We start from the raw sequence: 25,071 nt of genomic DNA, 5'->3' as shown, positions 1-25,071 counted from the left end.
GGCCGGCAGGCGCCCTGGAGACTCCAAGAGCCAGCAGGCAGGCAGGCAGCAGGTGCGCGCGGCTGGCCAGCGAGCGGCGTGCCGCAGGGCGCCCCCTGGAGGGCAGTGGGACAGGGGCCGCGAGCGAGGGGCCGCGGGGAGGCGCCCAGAGCTCCCAAACCGACGCGGCGGCGCCGGGCGGACGCAGGGCCGCGCCGAGGGCCGGAGGGACGCACAGGCGGGCACTCGCTGGGGAAGCGGCTCAGGCTCGGGCGCCTGCCCGGCGGAGGCGGCCAAGTCTCGTCCGCGGCGCGGGAGGGCGGGGGCGCAGGGGGCGGGCAGCGCCGTCGAGGCCCTCCCCTCGCCCCGCCCCCTGGTCAGCGCCCTTGGCCGCAGGCGCGTTGTTGGTTTCGGGTTGTCAGGCAGCCGCAGCACAAGACGAGGCTGCGGGGGACCCGGTGACGGTGGGGGTGCGGCCCGGCCATGCCCGCTATCGCGGCCTGAGCCCCTCCATCCCCGCAAGCATGAAGGACAGTGGGGACTCCAAGGACCAGCAGCTCATGGTGAGACTCCCATCAACCTCCTCCCAGACCCCGTCTGTGGCCCAGAATCCCGTTCCACCCCCGACAGAGCAGTCCTCCTCCCCGCCCCCAAAAGACACTCAGGATCAGGGTGGGACTGTCCACAGCAACTTCCCCCGTGCTGTCGTCTAGAAGGACGGCATCAGGCCATCCTGCTGAGGCCTGAAAAGTTAGCCCAGCTTTGCTCCTCTACCCCTTTACACCTTCCCGCCAGGGGACCCCCATCCCCAAAGCCTGCGCAGGTCTCTGGGGCAAGACTGTTCTCTGACCCAGAAATACCAGGGGAGCTTGATCCACCGGCCCTGAGGAAGAAGACAGGCGTTTCCTGGTGAACCAAGGGGTACCCCAACCCAGTGCAATCAGGAGTTGAAAGGGACTGGGGATCCCAGGTAGGCAGACAAGCTCCTCCAGGTGCCAGAGGAGCCGGCATAGGGTTGTGAGTGGCTGGTGATTGGGTTGCAACAACGATGCTGTCCAAGTCAGGACTCTAAATATTTCAGAGACCGCTGGAAGGGACTGAGATGGCCCCCCAGAGCCCTGGGGTCTGGGGCAGATGAAGAGGTGTGAGTCGGGGTGGCAGGGAGAGGGTGTCTGGTAGAGACTGAAGGCAGATTCCTGCTTATCAGAGTGATGAGGGGGAGGCTCAGTGACCCCAAGGCTGCAGCCCCCCCCCTCTGACTTCTGAGATCTGGGAATGAATGGGCTTTTGTCACCAGCAGGTGGGCGGTGATGTAACTGGAGGATAATGCTGCCCCCAGACACCCCACCTCTGTAGAGCGAGCTCCAAAGAGGGGCATGGACTCCAGCCCTCAAGCAAGCCCCAGGCTCTGGAACATCCTCTCTGGCTGTTTGGAATGTGTCTCTTTGAAAATGGCTTGGTTGGCATGTGTGGTGTGGAGTTTGGCCGAGGAGTCCGGCCAGATGATCTGACAGGCAGTCCCTCTGAGGGTGAAGTTACCCACACACCCAGCAGGCATTTCCCCTTGAGCAGCACACGTACCCCGTTCTTTTTTTTCCTTTATTGATGTTTAGAGAGAGTGGAATGGAGAGGGAGAGGGAGATAGAAACAGCAATCAGAGATAACATTGATTATCTGCCTCCTGCATGCCCCCCGCTGGGTATCGGGCCCACGACCTGGGCATGTGCCCTGACTGGGAATTGAACTGGCAACTTCTTGGTGCATGGGTCAACGCTCAACCACTGAGCCACACCAGCCAGGCCATACCCCCATTCTTTAGGGGAGGCTCAGGCAGAGTGAAGACCCACCATCTCTCAGTGCTGGAGGAGAGGGAGAGTAGGGGCCCCATGGCGATATCCTTGGGTGGGAATGTGGTCACAGGTTTAGGATGTGGAGAGAAGTTCCCCAGGTCCCCAGCCCCATCCTGCTATGCTCAGCACTGTGTCTTCAGTTGTAGTTCTCCATTCACGATGCAGACAGGCTGCTCCAGTGCCAAGTTCAAAGGCACCAAGTTCAAAGCCCGAGGGAGTTGCAGTTGCTTAATTTGGGCAAGTGACGATGAGCCCAGAGGAGCAGACAGCTCTCTGCCACGGGATCACCCTGAGCCTCGGGCTCCTGGGGAAATACACAGACTCAGAAATAGCCCACATTCTTTTTTTTTTTTTTTTATCCTCACCCGAGGACATTTTTGCATACATCTTCAGATAAAGTGAGAGGGAGAGAAGGAGGGAGAGAGAGAGAGAAAGACCAATGTGAGAGAGACACATCAACTGGCCGCCACCCACACAACCCCAACCAGGGCCGGGGACAAACTGAAACCGAGGCACGTGCCCCTAGCGGGAACCGAACCTGGGTCTCTTTGGTCAGTGGGCCGACGTCTAACCACTGAGCCAAACCGGCCAGGGCGACACAGCCCACATTCTTTGGGCCTCCAGTCCTTGACCCAGGTGGTTGCCCTGAAGACGGACAAGGGCTCAGATGGCTGGACAGAGGAGAGCCCACGGGGCTTGCCCAAGCGAATCCGGGCTTCTCATCCTTCTCTCTGTGGCCCAGCACAGCTCTTTACCTAACCTCAGGGGTCTGGCCTTTCCTCCCAGGTGGCGCTCCGGGTTCGGCCCATCAGCGTGGCGGAACTGGAGGAAGGAGCCACCCTCATCGCCCATAAAGTGGACAAGCAGGTATGTGGGGCGGTGGATGGGAGCTGCACAGGTCCGTTCATACTTCACGGGGGCAGGTACCTGCTCACCTGATGGGGACAGGAAGGGCCTCTGTGGCTTGCTACACTGTCCTTCTACCCACTGAATTCTTGGCTAACATTGAATTGGTGACATCATCAAGGAAACCAGGATTTTTCTTCCAAGAAGCCTTCCTAGATTGACCCAAGGAGAGCAGAAACCTTCCCTAGCCTTGGTGAGCCCTGATCCAGCCCTAAAAATTTCACACACCTTCCATGTGCCCATGATGCGACTTCCCCACCTTAATACACCTGCTACCCATGGCACATGCATTTTTATGGTCAAGCGCTACAGCCCACCTCCAGAGCACGTAGTCCTGTTTTGCAGAGTCCCGGGACGTCTGTTTGTTCTCTTGATCCTCATGTCACCATGAGGAGTGCGCAGAGCAAGTCCTACCTCTGTTTACACGGGCGGCAATACATATTTATCAAGTACCCACAGCATGCTGGCGGCAGCGCTAGGATCCGGGAAACTGGAGAACAGAAAAGACCCCGTCCTCCCTTCGTTACCTTGGAGTCCAGTGTGGGCAGACGAGACATTAATCAAGGCATTGAATCACAGACAGATGTGGTTTGCAGCCAACAGGGCCTACAAAGAAATGCATAGTGTCCGGCCGGGGTGGCTCAGTGGTTGAGCATCGACCCTGCACCAAGAGGCCACTGGTTCAATTCCCAGTCAGGGCACATGCCCAGGTTGTGGGCATCCCCAGTGGGGGGCATGCAGGAGGCAGCCAATCGATGTTCTCTCTTCCCTCTCACTTCCTCTCTCTCTAAAATCAATAAAGGAAAAAAAAATTAAAAAGAAATGCTTAGTGCTATCGGGGTAAGTGAAGGGGGGCTTGGCCCGCACTCAGGGAGAAATGGCGCTGGAGGGATGAAGAGGACTGCGCGGTAAGGGAGAAATTGCAGCCCGAGGGACTTGCATGTGCAAAGGCCCAGTGGCGAGAGGGATTGTGATGCACTCGGGCCACTGAGGAAGAACGAGTGTGGCTCAAGCAGGAGAGAGACGCAGAGAGAGGACTAGAGAGAGAGAGGAGGCTGCAGCTGCGGGGGGGCCGGACCGCACGCTGTAGGTCAGGCCAGGATGTTAGCTGGGTGAGCAGTGGAGGACTCAGGTGCTGGGGTGGGAATGGGCACAGTGGTGAGGGCACCGGTGGCAGGTTTGGTGCCCAGGCAGGAGCATCATGGTGACATGGCCCATGGGAGCCCGAGAAGGACCACTTGCCTCTGCTCAATGGCTGTTGCACTTGCTTCTCCTGAGCCAGCGCTGGTCAGCGCGGCAGGATGCGCTGGCGGTCAGGGAAGTTGGGGCGGCACTGTGCCATGCACAGGTGCAGGTGCAAGTGAGCTGCGGGCCCTGGGCATGGCAGGCCAGGCTCAGGAAGCCGAGGGCCGGGGGAAGCAAACTGGAGGTGGACAGCACAGTCTGCAATGCCTGCCCGCCTCTGGGCTCCCCAAGGGCAGCTGCCCACTCAGCCTATTCCTGCAACCCCGGTGGTGGGGCTGTGGGCGTGGCAGAGCTGGGTGGCACCAGCCTCCTGATCTCTCGTCCTCTGTTCCCTCTTTCAAAGGGTAGTCTTCCTCAGATATCTCGGAGAAAGCAGGGGGATGACTGGGAAGATCCCTTCTAACTGGTTAGGTCAGCAGGAGCAGGAGGAATACGTAACGGGCACGTGGGTAGGGGGTGGGGGGTTCTGCCGTTTGCCAGCTGTGTGGCCTTGGGCAGGCTGTTTCCAAGACCCTCAGTTGCCTTTTCTGCAGGTGGGGACAGTAATCATGATGCCTCCCCCAGAGGGTCTCTGTGGGCTGATGTATGCACAGTGCTTCCCAGAGCCGGGCACACAGTAGGCGTCTAATGGATGGGTTATCATTATGTTAGAGACTGAGAGTCCCCCGGGCTGCTGAGCGGGGCCAATGTGAAAGCCAGAGAACACGGGGAGAAACTTCCTTCTAGGCAAGGCCACTCCCTGTTTGTCCAGTTTGTCCCCGAGGATATCAGGTCCTCAGGGTTGGGACAACAATGGTTCTCTCTACCCTCCCCCCCCCTCTTTCTCTCTCTCTCCATCTCTCGGCTGCTCCTGGCCCCTGGCCGGTATGGGGGTTGATGGATATTAACTGATGTTGATGGAAATGCTCTGGTCCGGGGACAGTCCATTGTGTGCCCACACACAGCAAACACTGGCTCCTTTCTGTCCCTGCCAGGGGAGAGGGGTCCGGCCTGAAGGGGCTGAGCTCGCCTCCGAGAAGGCCCTGGGCTGGGCGTTCCCAACAGGGCTGCTCCTTTGTCGACCTGGGGATCCGGGAGGGTTGCCTTGAGCAGCGTGGGCTCGAGGCTGAAAACACAGACTCGGGCCCCGCAGGGATGGCGTGAGGTTTCTGGTCCTAAGCTCCTCCTGTCCCCACTGGGGTCAAAGATGGGCTGCCGGGCCTGCAGTTGGAGATTAGCCACAGCGAACGGCAGGCTGGGAACCTCCAAAAACCCAGCTTCCCCCCAGTTGCTCCGTCCCTCTGACCAGTAAGGCCCTGGCAAGCAGGAGGTGAAGACATAGGAATACGCGGGGCAAGTGGACAACCGAATTTCCTTGCCTGCCACTCTGACCGGTCCCCACCCTGGACCTCTGTCCCTCTCAGTGACACCCCCACAGCTTGTGTGTGGCCCTGGCCCAGAGGGAGGCTTGAGCAGGCTCAGTGATGGGCCCGCTGGCCGGTGCGGCTCTGTCCCCTCCTCCGAGGGCTGGAGCCCGGCGGGCTGGTGGGGTGAGTTTGGGAACCTGTCCAGCACGACGTGGCCATGGAGTCTTCCCGGCAAAGGGCCTACACAGTGCCCAGCCTCTTCTAGGGAGACGTCTGGTTGGGGTGCAGACTTCCTCACCTGCTTTCCGTTGTTCCCTTGGTTGTGGCTGACACAGTGTGTGACCCAGTGCCACAGAGGGCCTACCCAACCCAGCTTCTTCCGGACCGGGCCTCTGGGCTCCGCCTCTTGCCCCTTCCTCCCCTCCCTGATGGGAGGCTTCCGTTGCCCTCTTGGTGCCATCTGGGGCCTGGGGGTAGGGAGCCACTGCATGGTCACATTGAGGGCTCAGCCCCTCGGTGGACAGTGGAAAGGTGGGTGCTGCCAAAGCCCCCTGAGTGGGGAACCCTGTGAACCCATTGCCTCGGGCCACCGTGATGAGTCCTCGGATAGCCTTCCTTAGAGTTAGGCACTGCTCTGGGGACATGGGAGATGGCAGCGACAAGGCTGTGCAGAGGGGGACACCCCCTAGGACAAGTGTCCTTTGGGGACAAGGGGCAGTGTGGCCGGATTCTGGGGGAACTGGAGTTAGGGTCTAGATCTGTAAAAGGTGTTCAGCTGCCTCGGCAGGCCTGTGGTCCCAGGGCTCCTGTTCAGCTCAGGACAGGAGTCATAATGCCAGTGTGTGCACAGCGCTTCCCAGCGCCTGGCACGCAGCAGGGCCAGTGGACGCTGGTCTATTCCAGGGGCTGAAATATGGGACGGTTTGGGGCCCCAGAGGTAAGTGAAACCGGGCCCATCTCGTGCCCTCCTATTGCCTGTGCCAGAGCCCTCAGGCCGGGTCTCAGATGGTCACCTCTACGCGTCTGTGTTCCTGGACGAGTACAGTGGGAACTCGGACTCCTAATAGCATCAGGGGGGGTACTAGATCCTGACACCAGACTGCTCAGGGATGCCATCGATGACCTCAAAGAGGGGGGCAGGCAGCCTGAGAGGTCTGGGGGCCCCAGGGCATCTGGATGGACGCAGACACTCCGGAACAGCCGCCTTCACCTCACAAAGCCCGCAGCCTGCGGACCCTCCTCCCTGCTGTCCAGACTGTGCCTACCCACAGGGTTTACATCACGTGACCATATGCACGTGACCATATGCACAATCTCATAATTAGCCCTTATCTGCTCAAGGCCCAGCTGTCGCCCTGTGCTCCCGGGGTCCTGGCTGAGGAGCCCCACCAGGGCCCTCCGGCCTGGTTGGGTCTCGATCCCTCCTAGAAGAGGGACATCAACCTGCTGCACCCCGCCCAGGAGCGGCCGGGAGGGTTACAGGAGAGCCCAGCCAGGGAGCTCGCCACACAATTGGGAGGCTGTCGTGAGAGATAAATAAAGTATAAGGTGACAGATGCCCAGTGTGGGGACAGTGAGTGCTGGGGGGCATCGTTAGCCCACTTTGCTGCCTGGGCGGGGTGCTCCCTCCACACCCACCATCTGGATGCTTCTTGCCCCCAGTACCCCAGCAGCTGAGCCTTGTGTAACTGGGAGAGGAGGGAAGGTTCAGCTCCCGCCCTTCAACCATCACTCCCGGGATCTCCCAGCCCCGCCCAGCCCCAGGCCACCGCTGACCTACCTTGCATTCCAAAGAGTCACCTGTTGTGCACGTCCTGTAAGTGGAAGCCACCAGGTGTTGTCTTGGAGCTGGCTTCTCTCAGCACCATGTTTCCGAGGTTCATCCACACCGTAGCACGTGTCAGTACTTCGTTCCGTTCGGTGGCCGAATAATATTCCATTTACAGATTCACCCTGTTTTGTTCGCCCATTGATCAACTGATGGGCATTTGGGTCATTTCCCACTGTTTGGCTCTGGTGAGTAATTCTGCTGTGATGCAAGGACGCAGCGTGGGGATGGCGAAGAGGCCAGAGCGCTGCTTAACACGGCAGGTCTGTGCGCCTACTGCTCCGGAGGCGGTGGATCTGGGCAGTGCCGGGCTGCGTCTCACCAGCCCGCCGGGGTCTCTGCGGCAGCGTCTGCAGGCCCCTGAGAGCTACCGCCCTAGACCATCTCTTAGGTGACACCTCGTCTCATCCTGGGCCTCGGGGCCTCCGAGTCCTGCAGGCAGGCAGGGGCCTGGCCAGACGTCAGCCAAGTGGGGCTCTGTCCTAAGCAGCCAGCGGGGCCTTGGCTTTATGAGCTCAAGGGCTCGTCTCTGATCTTTCCTGTTTAGCCTGAAGGCTGCTGACAGGGCCCAGGGACGCCCTACCCGGATCAGGGTCTCTTTCTTGGGCACTCACAGAAGGACACATTGATAACTAGAAATGTGATCAGCAATGACTTCTCCCTCCTAAAGAAAAAACAGGCAAAACTCCAGAGACAGCCTCCCAGGGCCGATATCCACCTGGAACCGGGCTTATGTTTTGCTTTGTCTTGTTTCCACCCTGAGAATAAAGGGGCTGTGGGCCTGGCCCCCTGGACTGGAGATGAAGTCTTCCAGGCTGGGCCCCCCCGCATTTCGGGGCTTCCCGAGGAGGCTGGGGGTGTTGGTATGATTTCTTCTCCCAAGGCCCTTTGGTCCTCCCTGATTTCCACCCTGGAAAAACTCGAGGCTCAGAGAAGGAAAGCCGTTTTCTCAGGGTCACACAGCAGTGTTGAGCTTGAACCTCACTGGTGGTACCTCCTCCCTCGGGCATCTTTGCTGCCAGTCTTGGAGGCTGGAGGAGGAATAGTCTAGGTCAGAGGTTTTCAACTGGGGGTGACGTTGCTCCTCGGGACAGTTGGCACAGTAACAACTGGGGGTGGGGCTGTGCTACTGGCATCCAGTGGGTAGATGCAGCTGACCCTACAGTGCATCAGGCAACTCCTGACAACGGGGTGTCAGCAGTGCCAAGACTGGGGTACCGTGGTGCAGGCTTCTGGAGGCCAGGTCAAACCGCAGGCTGCCCAGCACCCAGTGGGTACGGCAGGAAGGCCTCCCGGCGTGCTTTCTCCACAGTATTTCTCACCTAGGAGATTCTGGGGACCAGCCTGGGCCCTAATAGGACCACCTTCCTGCCGGCTGGAGGCCCCCTACCTCCCTAGTGGATGCTGCGTTTCTGGGCTCAAAGTCTGGAACTGTAGAAAAAGCGAAATCTGCAGTGAATTAACAGTAGGTCCAGCACTGAAGGCAGTGGGACGAGGAGAGGTCGTGCTGGGGCCGCCGCTCAAATCAGGAGGCCGGGGATTGTGGACTAGAGCCCCCATCGCTGGCGGAGCTCCCACCTTCCCCGCTCATGGCGCTGGGAGACTCCTTGTGTCCCGTGAGCAGCGTCTCCACTGAGGCCCCCCAGAGGCGGGTGCCAGCGCGCTCAGGCATGACAGCTGGGGACGAGAATGCCCGTCAGCTGAGGGCTGAGGGAGGGGCTGGCTGAGGACCCACGGGGGTTGTGCAACCCACACGTTCACAGAGCTGCCGTAGCAAAGGGCCACAGGCTGGGCGACTCCAGCTGGACCTGCTGCCCCACAGCCTGCAGGCCAGAAGTCCGGAGGGCTGGCTCCCTCAGGGCGAGAACCGACTGCTCCCGGCCCTTCTCCGTGACTTGCGGATGGCTGCCTTCGCCCTGTGGCTCTTCCTGCAGTCTTCCCTTGCTGGGACGCTGTGTCCAAATGTCCCCTCTCTATAAGGATACCGGTCACGCTGGAGAAGGGCCCGCCGTCCTCCTGGGCGGCTGCAGTCTAACTTAACTGCACCTGCAGAGACCCTGTTTCCAAATAAGGTCGCATTCCGAGGTCCGGGAGGTTAGCACTGAACATTTGCATTTGGGAGAGAATCCGATTCAACCTATAAAAGGTGGGCATGAGCCCAGCCAGGCCGCTGCTGGACCACACGTTCCCTTGAGAAGCAGGGACAGGCAGCCTGGTGGTTAGGAGCCTGGGTCTGGAACCAGACAGCTCCGTGCTTGGCAGCTCCGGGTACGTTACCCATCAGAGTCCCCATCACCACCCAGCGCCGATGTGCGTGCCAACTCTGTCTTCAGAGAAAACGTGTGCCAAGCGCTCAGCACCATGCCTGGCACACTCCAAACGCCCCCACATGCAGCTCTACCAGCAAATGTCCCTTAGGCCTGTGCTGGCTGCCAGCCCGGCTGATGTTTCGGGGGAGCCCGGCAGGGTGTACAGGCGCCTCCCGGAGTGGGGACAGGCATGTGCTCACAGAGGCCCAGGCGCGTCGCCTCTGTGGCTGTCTGGGGTCTGGAGAGTCCTGTCTCTGAGGAGAGGAGAGAAAATTCCGCAGCTCTTTCCCAACTCCGGGTTCTCACAAGAACCCCTGTGGTTCGGAGCTGAGACCCGCTGTCCATGGCCTGCCTCCCGCCTCGGGCCTTGCTCATGCTTTTCTCCAGAGGCTGTCCTCACCTCTCATCTCCCGGCCAACTCCTGCTCATCCTCTAAGACTCAGTGCTGGCGCCACCTCTTCCGGGAAGCCTTCCGGGAGTGATAAGGCTGATCAGGTGCCTTTCCCCTATGCTCCGATTGCCACCTTAGCCCAGCACTTGTTATTAAAGTGACCTGTTCCCACTCTGCCTGTGAGTGTCAGAGAGAGGAGACCAACCTCTCTCCCCCCAGGCCCTCACTTGATGCCTGTCCATAGAAGGTGCCCCGAAAAGGTGTTCGCCTGGCCCTGACTGCCTGCCCAGCTCTCTGTGGCTCGGCTCCAGCTCACCTGGCCAAGGGCACAAGGGCCCCCTTGTATGCCAGAGTGGACAGGGAAGGGGTGATGCTCTGGAGGGTGGAGCTCGGGCCGGGACCCAGACACATGCAGGCCCGCACAAAGCCCTCTTTAAGGGGATCATGGCGGCGTGCTGACAATGCCCTGATTCAGGAGCCTGGATGTCACTGGAACCAAATGCACAGGGGCCATGAACTTGGCAGTGCCCGGAGCTCGTTCGGAGGTGATCCGTGGGATATGGGCACCAGTGAATGCCGCCTTCCCTTCCCACACCCTCCTCCGAGGGTGCCCCCAGGCCCTGCCTGTGTCCACGTGGGCACCAGAGAGGTGAGGACTGGTGCAGCCGGTCAGGTTCCCACTACGTCCCGCTGGGACCCGAGCCGGGAACTTGTCACTAGGTTTATCTGCAGTTGGGTCTGAAACTTGATCAGGGCTCATGCTTCTGGCTTTGGGGCCTGAGACAGGAACTGGATCTGGAAGAGGCTCACAGGGCAGTGGGCTGAAGCCCTGAGGAGGTGGCCGGGGACAGCGGGGCACCCCAGGCAGCGGTGCAGGCCCCGGCGACCCGACCTGCCTCCCCCTCACTGTGTCCACCGGCCTTTGGTGAGCTGTGAGGGGGCCTGAGTTGGTGGCCTCGGTCTCTCCCTGCACAATGCCCCAGCCAGCCTGTCCGAGCTGGCCCCCTAACTGGTTACCTGGAATCCCATCTGACTGGGTGAGGCCCCTGGGTGAGGCTCCTGGGGCCAGGCCTCCTGGGAGCGGTCTCCCCTCCCCCTCTTCCCCTCCCTGCCCCCTCCCCCTCGCTCCCCCCTCCCCCTCGCTCCCCCCCTCCCCCGGAGAATCCCAGGAGGGGGCCGTGCTGGGCCCCCAGGGCGCTTAGGCCGGGTTAGGTGCAATGAGCCCAGGTGCGTCCCTGCTGCCAGAGGCCCGGTGCTGAAGGAAGGGGTGATATCAGGGTGTCCGTAGTGTGAGGAGAGCTGGGGGCAGTCCCACGGCTGTGGCCCTCCCAGGCCTGGGCCTCCTGCTTCCTCACCCCTGTCGCCTAGTCACCAGTGGCTCTTCGCCCCACCCCTGGGTCTGCCCATTGACTGAGTGGGAGTGTGTGGGCTGAGGCAGGGATGCAGGGGCAAGGCAGAGGAGGAGGGGTGTGGCAGGGGAGGAGGGGTGAGGCAGGGGCACAGGGGTGAGGCAGGGGCGCAGGGGTGAGGCAGGGGTGCAGGGGCGAGGCAGGGGAGGAGGGGTGAGGCAGGGGTGCAGGGCTGAGGCAGGGGCACAGGGGTGAGGCAGGAATGAGGCAGGGGTGCAGGGGTGAGGCAGAGTGCAGGGGTAAAGCAGGGGCACAGGGGTTAGGCAGAGCGCAGGGGAGAGGCAGGGTGCAGGGGTGGGGTAGGGCGCAGGGGTGAGGCAGGGGCGCAGGGGTGAGGCAGGGTGCAGGGGTGAGGCAGAGCGCAGGGGAGAGGCAGGGTGCAGGGGTGGGGCAGGGGCACAGGGGTGAAGCAAGGGCTCAGGGGTGAAGCAAGGGCGCAGGGGTGAGGCAGGATGCAGGGGTGAGGCAGGGCGCAGGGGTGGGGCAGGGGCACAGAGGTGAAGCAAGGGCGCAGGGGTGAGGCAGGATGCAGGGGTGAAGCAAGGGCGCAGGGGTGAGGCAGGATGCAGGGGTGAGGCAGGGTGCAGGGGTGAGGCAGGGGGCAGGGGTGAGGCAGGGGGCAGGGGTGAGGCAGGGGGCAGGGGTGAGGCAGGGCAGGCAGTGCTGGGTCCTAGGTGCCTCACGGCTGCTGTGTGGTGGTGAAGGGTCCTCAGGCTTTGAACCCATATCCCGGTGTCGAGTCCCAGTCCCCCACTTGCTAGTGTGCGAGCTTGGACAAGTCACTGCTCAGCTGTCTCCTCTGTCCGGGGGAGTAACAGTGGGCCTCACCGCCTGGCCCGCGGGGGCGAACGGAGTCCGTGAAGTGCTCAGAATGGGTCCTGATGCAAAACCAGTGCTTACAAGTTCCAGCCTGTTACTCCTCCTTTGGGGAGGCACACGGGGCGTGGCGTTGCAGTTAGAGGGAGGGGACCCAAATCTTGGTGGCCTGGGGCCCCATGGCACTCTCTGCTCCTCTGGGCATCCAGGGCCAAGTGCCCAGATGGGGCACCCGGAGCTATGGGACAGGGTAGGGCCTGGGGCTCAGGGGCCTGGGGCTGCCCATCTCTAGGACCTCCTGCAGGACCTCTTGTGGGCCCCTTGGCTTCTGGCCCCTCCCACCCCTCGCCCACATCCTGAGTAAGGAGGGGTGACATCAGTGCTGATAGTGTGGCCCTGGGGCTCCTGGGTGACTGCCTTGGGGACCTTTGCAGATGGTGGTTCTCATGGACCCAATGGAGGACCCCGATGACATCCTGCGGGCACACCGGTCCCGAGAGAAGTCCTACCTATTCGACGTGGCCTTTGACTTTACTGCCACACAAGTGAGAGGGGCCTGGGCCTGGGGACACCCTTTGCCCCACGAGTGGAGGAGCCCTCAGGGGCCCTGCACCAGCCCCCAGCCTTACCCCCGCCTGGCTCGCTGGCTTCCACCTGCTGGGCCCGAGCGTGCAGGTGTGCGCTCGCCTCCTGCATGGACACACCCGGGCTGGCGTGCAGACCCCGCCCTACCCGGGTCCCTCACGGCAGGTGGTCCCTGTGGGAGCTGGAGAAAGGCGCTTGAGACCCATCTGGTGTGGGGAAGAGAGTCTCGGGAAGCTGACACCCTCCCAGGGACCCCGTCTTGCCCATCTGTGGGATGTCCTCAGCAGCAGATGCAATGCGTCCTCGAGGCTGGGGGCCAACGGCCAGCTGTGGGGGAGGCCTCTCAGGTGTCCTGAGCGCTCCTGCAGGCTGGCATCCCCCATGGGGTGCAGGTAGAAACATCCATCCTCCACTCCCACCCCCAGTGCTCTGGGTTCGAGGGACAGAAACTTCCTGTCGGGAGCAGTGGGAATGTGCTCTGCCCTGCCCGCGTCCCGGGCCCCTGATGGGTCTCCTCTTCCCCGCAGGAGATGGTGTATCAGGCCACCACCAAGAGCCTCATCAAAGGCGTCATCTCAGGCTACAATGCCACTGTCTTTGCCTATGGCCCCACAGGTGAGGAGGAGCCCGTACAGTGGAGGGTGTTAGCTCGTGGTCCCCTTGAGGAGCAAACTCCCTCGCCTTCCACAGGGAGCCTGTCTGGCCCCCCTTGGGGCAGGACTCCAGGATTCAGCCGACCCCAGAAGCCCCAGCCCTGATCCCCACCTTATCTCCCTGATCCCCACCTCCCTGCTCTCGGGGTTCCCAGCTTTGAGGGCACACCCAGGGTTGCCAGGAAACCCCGCACTCCCCACCCACGCTGCCCACCCACCATCCTGCTGTGCCCAGGTTGCGGGAAAACCTACACCATGCTGGGCACAGACCACGAGCCAGGCATCTATGTTCGGACCCTCAATGACCTCTTCCACGCCATTGAGGAGACCAGCAATGACATGGAATATGAGGTGTCCATGTCCTATCTGGAGGTGAGCCCTCCCCCCACGCTGGCCTAGACAAGGGGCCCATAGCACAGGGCTGGCCCAGCTCCCGGGGGCCATCAGTGGGCGGTCTCTCAGGCTGCTCATCACGGCTGCTCTCCCACACATTCTGTTGACCCCCCTTTACAAAAATCTGAGGCTCAGAGAAGTTAGGCAACTAGGTCAATGTCACACAGTGACGTGAGGGAGCAAGGATTTAAACTCCGGAGCCCTGCTCACTGCCCCACACTCCAGAATAGCCATGGAGCACCGGCTCAGCCCCGCTCCATCCTCACGCTCCGTCCTTAAAGCTGCCCCCACTGCCCTGCCCGGCCACCTCCGGCGTTCCGTGTGCGCGGGGGCAGTGAGAACTGTACGTACTTGGACAGGCTTGAACCTGCCGGCCTTTGCTACCTAGTACCCACCTGTGGGAGTGCCATCACCAGGCAGGGATGGGGCAGCGGGGTGGGAGCCCGCAGAGGCCAGAAGAGGTGAGAGCCAGTGGGCCGGGCTCCCTTCAGGAGCTGGGAGCTCGGAGGAGCAGCGATGCGTTATACCAGCAGCTGCTCCGACCAGCCCGGTGCTGGCCACCAGCAAGGCGCACTCGGTGTGGGGGTGGGGGAGAAGGAGCTGAGGGTTGCCTAGCAACAAACAGGCTGGCCATCAGTCAGGTCCTCAACCTCTGCCCAGTGCCCAGCCTGCCCGCAAAGAGAATACCCCCTTGGCTTTGGTGTCTTCTACCCTTGGCTCAGGCAGCTTGATGTTCCCCTGTGGGTGCTGAAGCCCCCACCCCCACCCCGTAGAAAGGAAGGGGCCCGTGAACTCCTGGCCCCTTCTCGCTCAGGAGGGGTGGGGAGCCTGGCCCTTGCCTGGACCTGCTGCCCTCAGTCTCCCGTTAACACCTGTCACCCACCTGTCTCATCAGATCTACAATGAGATGATCCGGGATCTGCTGAACCCCGCCCTGGGGTACCTGGAGCTGAGGGAGGACTCCAAAGGGGTGGTCCAGGTGGCCGGCATCACCGAGGTCTCCGCCATCAATGCCAAGGAGGCGAGTCCAATGCAGCCAGCCAGGGCGGTGGGGACACTGACCCCTGAGGGGCTGGAGGGGACAGAGGACTGACCGGACAACCGGCCTCATGTACAAACAGCGTCTGCTCTCCCCTGGCCCCTCCACACGCAGAGGTCGGCCCACCGCCACTAGGGCTTTTTCCCAACCTGAGGGAGCATCCCCACTGGTCCCCAAGAGTGGCCTCTCTCCCGTGCTCCCAGATCATGCAGCTGCTGATGAAGGGGAACCGGCAGAGGACCCAGGAGCCCACGGCCGCCAACCAGACGTCCTCCCGCTCCCACGCGGTGCTCCAGGTGTCCGTGCGCCAGCGCAGCCGGGTCAGGGACATCCTGCAGGAGGTGCGGCAGGGCCGCCTGTTCATGATTGACCTGGCGGGCTCGGAGCGCGCATCCCAGGTGAGCCAGCTCCCTGGGGGCTGGGGGAGGCTGCTGTTGGGGGGTCCCAGGTGAGCCAGCTCCCTGGGGGCTGGGGGGAGGCTGCTGTTGGGGGGTCCCAGGTGAGCCAGCTCCCTGGGGGCTGGGGGGAGGCTGCTGTTGGGGGGTCCCAGGTGAGCCAGCTCCCTGGGGGCTGGGGGGAGGCTGCTGTTGGGGGGTCCCAGGTGAGCCAGCTCCCTGGAGGCTGGGGGAGGCTACTCTTGGGGGTCCCAGATGAGGCCAGCTCCCCCAGGATTGCAGGGGGGGGGAGCGGAGGGCAAGGATGCCAGCCTCCCAGCCCCCCAGGGGATGGGGGAGAGGCTGTGTCAGAGTGGGTGGGGATGGGGGCCCAGGGAAAGGGACTGAGGGATGTTGCAGAGGAGTGGGGGGCAGGGGGCATCCCGGGGAAACACCCAGAAGCTGTTGTGGGAAGGAACATGGAGAACGGCGGGTTCTCCAGGGAAGCAGACTGGCTGCCTGGGAGGAGGGGGTGACAGCAAGAGAATGAATGGGCCACATTAGGAACGAGGGTGGAGATACGGGAACATATATCCTGAGTCGGGGACCCTGGGAGAACCCGAGAGGGGCCCTGCTGACCACCTCTAGGAGTGAAGGGGTCTGTCCCCCATTTCTCACAGTGTGTCCCCCACCACAGAGCCCTGCTTGCCCGGCTCTGCAGCCTTGGGCTGGCCGCACCACCCTGTGGCGTAGGCCCAGGATCCCCCCTTGGGGGCAAAGGGAGGTTTCCCGGGCACCTGGATGATGAGGCTGGGTGACGTCACTGTGAACACAGGCAAATGCGAGGGACTGGACAGGACAGCGGCCAGGGAAACGGAACAGGGTCTCATGTTTGAAGAAGTGGAGTTTGAGAAACACACCCTCCCTTCCAGTAAGGCCCCAGGCTTCCTGGAGGGGAGCCGGGGAGCTGCCAGGGGGGAGAGGGTGCACCTGTAGCCACCGAAGCAAGTCCCCGCTTTGGAAGGCTGGGCAGGGTCTCCTCTTGCAAACTGAAGGAAAGGAGAGAAACCCACCCTCCAGCACACATGCATGCGCACACACACACATGCATGCACACACACACACACACACACGCACGCACACCCGCGCGCACTGCCCTCCTGCCTCCCTGAAGCCTGGGGCGCCCTCTAGAGTCGTGTGTCTGTAGTGCTGCTGGCTCTGAGCTGCTTGGGAAGCCCCCGCCCTCCACCTCCTTCTCAGCCCTGAGCACTAGGCTGCGCTGGGTACCCGCCTGGGGGAGGCGAAGGAGCAGGCTCTCTGCGCCCCACCGGAGCCTTCCGTCCATCAGTCACTCTTTCAGAGGCCTCCCCTCTTTCCTGGCAGAATGCCCTTGGAGGAGGCAGGACAAGGCCCTGTCATCCCCACATTTCAGAGCCCTGGGGCAGAGGGAGAGGTTTATAACCCAGGACCCCTACGGCGTTGGTGGGGATGCGTGTCCCCTGTTCCATAAGGGCACAGCTACGCCCCCTGCTCGCCCCCAGACACAGAACCGTGGGCAGCGCATGAAAGAGGGGGCCCACATCAACCGCTCCCTGCTGGCTCTGGGCAACTGCATCAACGCGCTGAGCGACAAGAACGGCAACAAGTACATCAACTATCGTGACAGCAAGCTCACCCGGCTCTTGAAGGTACCAGCCGCAGCCCGGCCCAGGCGCTGGGCACCAGGGAGGGCCTTAGACTCAGCAGATAGCACCCAGGACGCCCAGCCACGCCTGAACTTCAGATAAACAGCGAATGATTTCTTTGTATTCGTATGTCCCAAATATTACGTGATAGTTGATCTGGCGACTCTCAGCAGAGTGGGGAGTAGGGAGGGATAGGCACCTGGCACCCCCCAGGGCTGTGGGTCTGAGGGAACCAAGAGCCACCTGGATTAGGGGTTCAGGGGACCAGTAACTTCATGGCTCCCAGAGTCGGCTGTTCGGGGACCCCCACCCACCTGGGCTCTGTTCGGTGCTGCACCCCACCAGCTCCTTTCATGCGTCAGCAAGTCTGTGGGTTGGAGGGTTAGTATTTCCACTTGCAGGTGGGGAAACTGAGGCACAAAGAGGCTCGTAGCCTTCCCAAGGGCTCCCACTAGTGAGTGCTGGAGGTAGGATCCAAACACAGGTGTGTCGGCGTTGACGTCCTACCTGCTGTTTACCCCGGGCCCACCAGCGGCCTGCCACCGTGGCTGCGCCCACGCACGGTCCGGGAGGGAGGGGCAGAGGCACAGTGGCTGCCATTTTCAAACCCACGGAAGCTGCGGCCTGAGCGGCCAGGAGATTGCGTGAGGTCACCCGGCTGCATCGCACTCCGGGGCATGGTCAAGCCCGGGGCAAGGGGGGGCCACCGGCCAGCTCCAGTCTTCGTACAGAGGTCCCCCTTCCTTACTGAGGCCAAAACAACAGTGCCATCAACAGTGGGAACAGCGGGGGCCTGGGAGGACTGTGATGGGAGGGAGGAGGGGAGGGCCCCGCTGTCTCCCAGCCGCCCCCGTTCCTGTGTGGGGGCAGGGAAAGGAGAGCCTGGAGGCCCTGGCAGGGATGCTTGAAACTCCCAGCTGAGAACTCCGGAGAAGAAAGTGGAAGTGGGAAGGGGGAGATGGGAGATGGGGGGAGGGGAAATCTGGACCCAGGGCGTCTGTGTGTTGCTCAGCACCAGGACCTGAGAGAGAACCTGAAGCCAGAACAGCCAGGCAGGCGCAGGGTCGGGGACGCACCGGCTGAGCACAGGCGCACCCTCCTCCCGTCCAGGATTCCCTGGGGGGCAACAGCCGCACCGTGATGATCGCCCACATCAGCCCCGCGAGCAGCGCCTTTGAGGAGTCCCGAAACACCCTGACCTACGCCGGCCGGGCCAAGAACATCAGGACCAGGGTGAGGGCCCCTGGTGTGTCCCCCGAGCCCTGCACTTGCTCCGCACCCTGCCGCTCCTCCCTGTCCCCTCTGGAACCAGCCACCATTGCACTGGCCCCCCTCCCCCATCAAACGTCTCCCCGTGCCCTGTCCCTGCACCCTCCACACCAGCTTGCCTGCCAGGAAGCCACAGCTCCCGGGGTTCCCTCCTTCCTGTGGAAGGTCTGGGCTCCCCCGGCCCAGCCCCCTCCACCTTCCCCTGTTCACCTTCAGATGCTCATTCAGACGGTTACATTTCAAAGTAACAGTCACCAACACCGAGCCCTTTGCCATTTCGTCTCTGTGCTCCTCACGGATGATCACTGTCACATTTCACAGTCGAGGAAAACGAGTGCCTTCCCCACTGGGCCGCGACGGCACTGAGACCGTCCCTGCGGTCTGTTCGGGAGTCTGTTTTTGATCTGTGTGTGAAGGGGCAGATGGATGCATGGACAGCAGGAGCGTCTGGCGCTACAGTTCTCCAGCCGCAGTTCCATTCCAGCCCTCGGGGAACATGACGGGGAGGGGGCAAGCCCTTCGAGACGGCTGACAGCTCAGATGTTATTAACAGCAGGCTGGTGGGAGTCCACGGAGCTCCTAGGAGACCGTGAGCAGGACTGAAGAATGGGGAGACCATTCCAGAGCAGGGAGGAGATAGTGTCTGGTGCCGGGAGCGGAGGGGCTGGATGATTCCTCAGCTGTCACAGAACACTCAGGACAGAGCACGGAGTCAAAGGAAAACCCAGACAGATAGTGGTGGACCGTCAGCACCAGGTGAAGGAATTGGGACATTCCCCCAAGCAGTAGGGAGCCACTGAAGGTTCAGCAGGGAAAGCAGCACTTTAGAAGCACTGGCTCTATCAGAGGCATGTAGTGTAACAGGTTGGGAAGTTGGAAGCGAGAAGGCCATTGCTGTCATCCAGAAAGACGGGCGGTAGGGGGAGAAAGAAAGGAAGACCCTGAAGGCCGGCTCTGGCGCCGGGGTGACCGCACCTGCTCTGCCCCGGCCGCGCTCCCACAGGTGAAGCAGAACCTGCTCAGTGTCTCCTACCACATCGCCCAGTACACCAGCATCATCGCGGACCTGCGGGGCGAGATCCAGCGGCTCAAGTGCAAGATCGACGAGCAGGGCAGGCGAGGCCAGGCTCGGGGACGGCTGGAGCGGGGTGACATCCGCTACATCCAAGGTATGTGCATGGGTCTATGTTAGCGGGAGCTCTGGGGTCAGGCAGTGCTGGGTTCAAAATCAGACTCTGGCTGGGTAGCCTTGGGTTAGTCACTCAACTGCTCTGAGCCTTCAACTGTAAAATGGAATTGTGCTCTCTGCAGAGTAGGTGTGATCACATGAGTGAGAGACACATGAGCCTTTAGCTGGAGGACCTTTGGGCCACAGCCCAAAGACTCAGTGTGGGAGAGTGGGAGGAGCTACTAATCTAGGAGGTCTTTCTAGAGGAGGTGGTTGGAAGAAAGGGAAGGGGAGGGCCCCAGGTGGGCCCCGACTTGAGCTCCCCCACACCTCATCTGCTGGGCAGCTGAGGTGCAGCAGCACAGCGGGCAGGATGCGCAGGCCGACATGGGACAGCTGCGGGAGCAGCTCCTCGGCGCCTTCCAGGAGCAGATGGACGTGCGGAGACACCTGCTGGAGCTGGAGAACCACTCCATGCAGGCCCAGATAGACACCTCCCGCCACCTGCTCACCATCGCTGGGTGAGCCTCCCCTGCCCAGGACCCTTCCGGTCCCTCCCCTGGGCCTGGGACAGAGGGGCTTAGAGCCGTAGCCGCTCAATGTGCCCTGTTCCCCATGACCTGAGCCCCACGTCTCCCCTTGGAAACGGGGCCGCGGCAGCTGGGAGCACGAGAAGTCACGCAGGGCGCTCAAATGGAGGGAGGAGCAGCGGAAGGAATCCTACACCAAGGACGACAGCGAGAAGGACTCTGACGCCGGTGACGACCAGCCAGACATGGTGGAGCCTCCAGAGGTGGCCTCCGCCCGGGAGAGCATTGCCGCCCTGGTGGGCCAGCAGAAGCAGCTGCGCAAGCAGAAGGTGCCCAGGCTCTGGGGGCACGGAGAGGGGGGGCAGGAGCCAGAGGGGCTAGGGACAGGGTTAGAGTGAGACCCGTGTGACCTTGCTGAGTCCCTTAGTAACCTCTTTGCGCTCAGGTTCCTCATCAGTAAAATGAGAGGAGTCATGGTGCGGCCCTAGTGGGGTTGTTGAGAAGATTAAATAAATGCCTTTCCCGTACCAAGGATTCAAAAAATGGTAGCCGATGTTATAATGAGGGTTGTCCGGATAGCAGATCTTTGCCTTCTGCATACCCAAACCAGGGGTCCCCGGGCACCATGAGCCCTGAGGGCATCAGATGGGTTGGGGCTGAGGGGTGGTAGTTTGTGGTCAGAGCAACCAGAAGGGGGGCACAGAGGGGCCATGCGGGAGCAGCCCCTGGATGCAAGGCCCACCCAAGATACAGCTTTGAGGGCGGGGCCTCGGGGTGGAGCTTCATGCGGGAGCCCCGGAGTCCGGGAGTCCGGGAGTCCGGGAGTCCGGGAGTCCGGGACAGGAGGGCGAGGACACGCTGGGGAGAGGGAGCGGCCGGTGCCTGCTGCCCGGCGCTGACCCCGCCCCGCCCCCAGCTGGCGCTGGAGCAGCGCTGCCGCGAGCTCAGCGCGCGGGGCCGCCGTCTGGAGGAAACGCTGCCCGGGCTCATTGGCTCCGAGCAGCAGCGCGAGGTGCTCAGCCTGCTGTGCCGCGTGCACGAGCTCGAGGTGGAGAACACCGAGATGCAGTCGCACGCGCTGCTCCGGGACGGCGCGCTCCGCCACCGTCGCGAGGCCGTGCGCCGCCTGGAGCAGCACCGCATCCTCTGCGATGAGATCATCCAGGGCCAGCGGCAGATCATCGACGGTAGGTCCCGCGCCTCTGAGCCGGGCCAGGGCCCCATCGCCGGGCAAAGGGTCGGAAGAAGGCGCGCTTGAGCCCTGCCCCTCCTCCAGCAGACTACAACCTGTCTGTGCCCCAACACCTGGAGGAGCTCTATGAAGTGTACCTGCGGGAGCTGGAGGAGGGTAGCCTGGAGCGGGCCACCATCATGGACCGGGTGGCCTCCAGAGCCCTGCAGGTGGGTGCCTGGGCATGTTCTGAGGGGGAGCTGATGCCCAAGAAATGCCTGCAGGGAGCTGGGATGGCCGTGGGACCAGGCTGGCTGACACCCCAGGAAGCTGAGTTCCTTTCCTTCATATCCCATCCAAAGCCTCGCCAAGCCTGAGTAAATTCACTGTCCCAGAGCAGTCTTCTCTGGTGCTTGTCTTCACCTCGGGTCAGAGGTCAGGGCTGGTATCTGAAATATTCCGAATGGCCCCAAGTGCCCTTCCGGGAGACCAGGCATCAGGCAGTCAGTGCCACGGGGGATGCCTAACAGCCACAGCTGACCCCTTGGGACCCAGATCACTGCCCTCTGGGGCTCCCTGCCCATATTGCAGCTGGGGTTTTCCTGTGTGCCTTTCACCCTGTACTGTTATCTGGTCCAGGACCAAGTCTTCTGACTGTCCATCCTTGCCCCCCTTCCCAGGACAGCTCCTTGCCCAAAATCACTCCGGCAGGCGCCATGCTGACCCCAGAGTCTGACCTGGAGAGTGTGAAGACGCTGAGCTCTGAAGCCCAGTGTCCGCAGAACACCACCCTCCCTCCCCTCAGCGCAGACAGGTGAGACCAGGGACCACTCCCCACCAGTCCCGCCTGCCCGCGCCACCACAGGATGCCAACCCAGACTAGGGCTTCCTGGGGAACATGGGACAGGAGCAGCAGGGAGGAGGTGCACAGGTCTGGAGGCAGGATTCCTGGGTGTTCTCTCCCTTCATGCAAGTAGCTCTCCCCTGGTGTGGGGGTGGGACCTCGGTGGGACCAGATTGGTCATCAGATACCCATCTTCTGCCAACCTCAGTGAAGCCAACCACGTGTTCAAGGCCAGTCCCCGGGCATGGCAGGTGAAAAGCTCTTCTGTGCCCACCCCGCCCCCCATCCAGATCAGCAGTCTAGTGACCCAAGAGGTGAGCACTGAGCACCCCGGCCCCACGGCTCCTCTGCCAAGGGTGGGGGTACAAGGGTGGGCACCCAGCTGTTGGGATGGAGCCTTTCCAAACGGCCCCCACTTGAGGCCACCACTGTCTCTGCTGAGTGGGGCATGAGGTCTCTACTGTGTCCAATACCTTTCTGTTCCCAAGCACTTTGCCCCACAGGCCGCCACTCAGGACAGCCTGGTCAGCCTGAGCAGCCGAATCAACTCTTCCCCTGACAGCAGCGAGAATCTGTTGGAGATCCCCCTGTCCCACAAAGGTGTGCCCCCAGCCCGAGCTGGGCATCATCTAAACTGCTCAGATCACACAGCTTAAAGCCCTTTCCTGTCCGCTGCGCTGCTGAACGCATCCAGGCATCAGGTCTGCCCATTCTGTGAAGGAGGCACCAATGCCCAGAGAGGGTTAACCATCAAGGACACACAGAGCTGGGGCACAGAGATCAGAATGGGGAACATCTACCATTTAGGATCATGGTCCCCTTCCCACTCAGTGATAATCACAATGGCAAGTATAGGTCGAATCCACACCCCTTGCCATAGGCTAAGCCCATTACCTGTTACTGCTCACAATAACCCTGCGGGGTTAGTTCTACCGCCTCCAGTTTACAGATGAAAGTGAGGCTCAGAAGTTAGCCTCAGGTTTCTTAAATGGCAAACAAGTTGGGGTGTTGGGATCCACACCCATCCATTTCTGCCTTGGCAAAGGAGAGGTGCAGGAGGGGAGGAACATGAGGCCTTGACCCCGGGTTGGGCGCTCCCTCTGTCCCGCTGCAGAGAGGAAGGAGGTCCGGACGGGCACCAAGTGCATCTCGGTGAAGGCTGCCGGTAGGCGCGTGAGGGCCCTGGGAACCGAGGGGCGCCACCTGCTGGCGCCTGCGATGGAGCGCAGCAGCTTGTCCCTGCACTCGCTGAGCGAAGCTGAAGATTCCCGGCCACCAGGCCAACTGGCCTGCAAGCGGCCACCAAGTCCCACACTGCAGCATGCTGCCAGCGAGGACAACCTGTCCAGCAGCACAGGCGAGGCCTCATCCCAGGTGGTCGGGCATCGTGGAGATGGCCCTGGGCCCTGGCTACGCGGCCAGAAGAAAAGCCTGGGCAAGAAACGGGAGGAGTCGCTGGAGGCAAAGAGGAGAAAGCGGAGGTCCCGATCTTTCGAGGTCACAGGGCAAAGGGTGAGGCCAGGAGCGGAGTGTCTGGGCCGCTTCCTTGAGGGTGGAGGCCTGCGGGCTGGGTTCCTCCAGAGGCTCCAAGGCATCTGCACCAGCCCTGCACCAGCCTCCGTGCCTCTGTTCCCCTGCTGGCACACCAGCTGGGGGCGGATCCCTGTAACAGGGGTGAGGAATGTCTGGCCTGTGGGCCTTATAAGGCCCGTGGAATCAATACCAGCTAACATCACACGCCTCATCAAATCAGCCTGACCAAATAGCAGGCTGATTTTTAAGTTGATAAGTTTGTAAGAACTGTGAAATGTTACAAATAGCCAAAAGCCCCTTGGCAGGAAAAGGTTCCCCACCCCTGCTAGCACATCCTTGTGCAGGTCATGCCTCACTTCACTGTTCTCCAACCAACACAGCTTGCCCGCCCCAAGACACATCTCCTGGGGCCCTGTCCCCTGGAGAGCATCTCGGACCACAGGATGCCAGTGTGTGGGCATCCAGCCCCTGGTATTCGGCGTCTGGGAAAGGTCATGCTGCCTTTGGCCAAGGTCAAACTCCCTCCAAGCCAGAACACAGGTCAGTACCTGCAAGAAGGGATGGGGAGGGGGAGCCCCTGGCCTGCCCAGGGAGGAGGTATGCTGAGCTATCTGCCTCTGTGGCTGCCCCTGGCTGGAAACAGGATTCTTATAGGGGAGAGGGAGGCATTCCTAATCCCTGCTCCTGGCCCCTCCCCTGTTTCCACCTGTTTCAGGCCCTGGGGTTTCCTCCCCCATCACTGTTCCCTCCAATCCAGCTGGTGTTTCCCGACGGGCTACACGTGGGCCCCGCCTGCCCCACGGCTCAAGCACCCATGGCAAAGACGGACGCTTCCGGCATAACTGAGGGGCACTGCCTTCCTGCCCCAAGACTGAATGGGGTGTAGTGGAAAATGGGAGGTGGAGGCTGGGCAGATAGGGGTGACCTGGAAGCAGGAGCTCAGAAGGCCAGGGCTCCGAGACTCAGGAATTACGAGGGTGCCTGCCCAACCCTTCCATGTGTGCAGTGCCACTGGGGAAGGGAGGTGAGCCCAGGAGGCACCGCCGGGATGACGGGGCTCCTTGGCCTCCCAGCCCTGGACCGAACCCTGTTGCCAAAAGTCTGCACAGACCTGTGGCCAGACTTGGCCTTGGAAATGGGGGGAGGCGGTTGGGAGTGGGAGAGGGCTCTGAGCCCACACCTGGGGCGAGGGCATCCTGGAAGGTGGGAAGGGGCCAGCAGATATTTCTCGTACTATGGGTGCGATGGGGGAGGGAGGAATCTGGTTTCCTTACTTGGCAGTGGCTGACTTTTTAACAGTAAAATCCCATTTGGGTCTTTACAGTTGTGTTGGAAACTAGACCTTGTCTGGAACGGGGTGGCCATGACTGAACTGCCTTGCCCCCCTCTCCCCCAATGCCCAACTCACTCTGGCTAGTAGCATAGCACGAACCTACAAACACCTGGGGGAAAGGGGTGTTTCTGGAGACCCTGAGGCCCCTCCCCAGGAAGCGTGGGGCTAGCAAGACCCATTCATGCCCCATCAGAGGTTTGGGGTGGCCTGAGCCCTAAATGAAAGAGTTACCCCAGGAAGTCCGGGATCAGAAATTGCCCAGCCAAGCCCCTCAGCTTCAAGCTGAGAAAACTGGGCCAGGAGCTGCCCAGGCTGCCCATGGCCCTGACTATTCAGATGCTCTTATCTGTCCTGTTCCATGGGGGGGGGGGGGAGCCTGGGGAAAAGCTAATAAAACACTGGGAACCCTAGATCT

General features: G+C 61.7%; 1 protein-coding gene across 1 annotated transcript; it reads left to right on the top strand.

Annotated features, from left to right (window-relative positions):
• The first annotated feature begins 437 nt into the window (after positions 1–437).
• On the top strand, positions 438–24,642 carry KIF19 (kinesin family member 19). Its single transcript, XM_036268725.1, has 20 exons — positions 438–542; positions 2,616–2,696; positions 12,514–12,624; positions 13,192–13,279; positions 13,553–13,689; positions 14,606–14,731; positions 14,953–15,147; positions 16,665–16,811; positions 17,919–18,041; positions 19,081–19,246; positions 19,592–19,766; positions 19,906–20,104; positions 20,692–20,962; positions 21,055–21,176; positions 21,627–21,760; positions 21,999–22,104; positions 22,294–22,390; positions 22,905–23,302; positions 23,704–23,863; positions 24,039–24,642. Exons 1-20 carry the CDS (start codon positions 504–506, stop codon positions 24,167–24,169), a joined length of 3,006 nt encoding a protein of 1,001 aa, XP_036124618.1. The 5' UTR covers positions 438–503; the 3' UTR covers positions 24,170–24,642.
• Positions 24,643–25,071: the final 429 nt, after the last annotated feature.

The sequence above is a fragment of the Molossus molossus genome, unplaced genomic scaffold (genome assembly GCF_014108415.1).
Source record: "Molossus molossus isolate mMolMol1 unplaced genomic scaffold, mMolMol1.p scaffold_m16_p_19, whole genome shotgun sequence".
NCBI lineage: Eukaryota > Metazoa > Chordata > Mammalia > Chiroptera > Molossidae > Molossus > Molossus molossus.
The sequence above is the reverse complement of the archived record's forward strand: the minus strand, read 5'-3'. Positions and strand labels throughout refer to the sequence as shown.

Excerpts from the sequence above, each read along its gene's own strand:
- KIF19 (XM_036268725.1), top strand. The coding sequence starts at position 504 with ATGAAGGACAGTGGGGACTCCAAGGACCAGCAGCTCATG. Across the intron at positions 15,148-16,664 it reads GCTCGGAGCGCGCATCCCAG|ACACAGAACCGTGGGCAGCG; the intron begins GTGAGCCAGCTC and ends GCTCGCCCCCAG. Across the intron at positions 22,391-22,904 it reads GATCCCCCTGTCCCACAAAG|AGAGGAAGGAGGTCCGGACG; the intron begins GTGTGCCCCCAG and ends GTCCCGCTGCAG.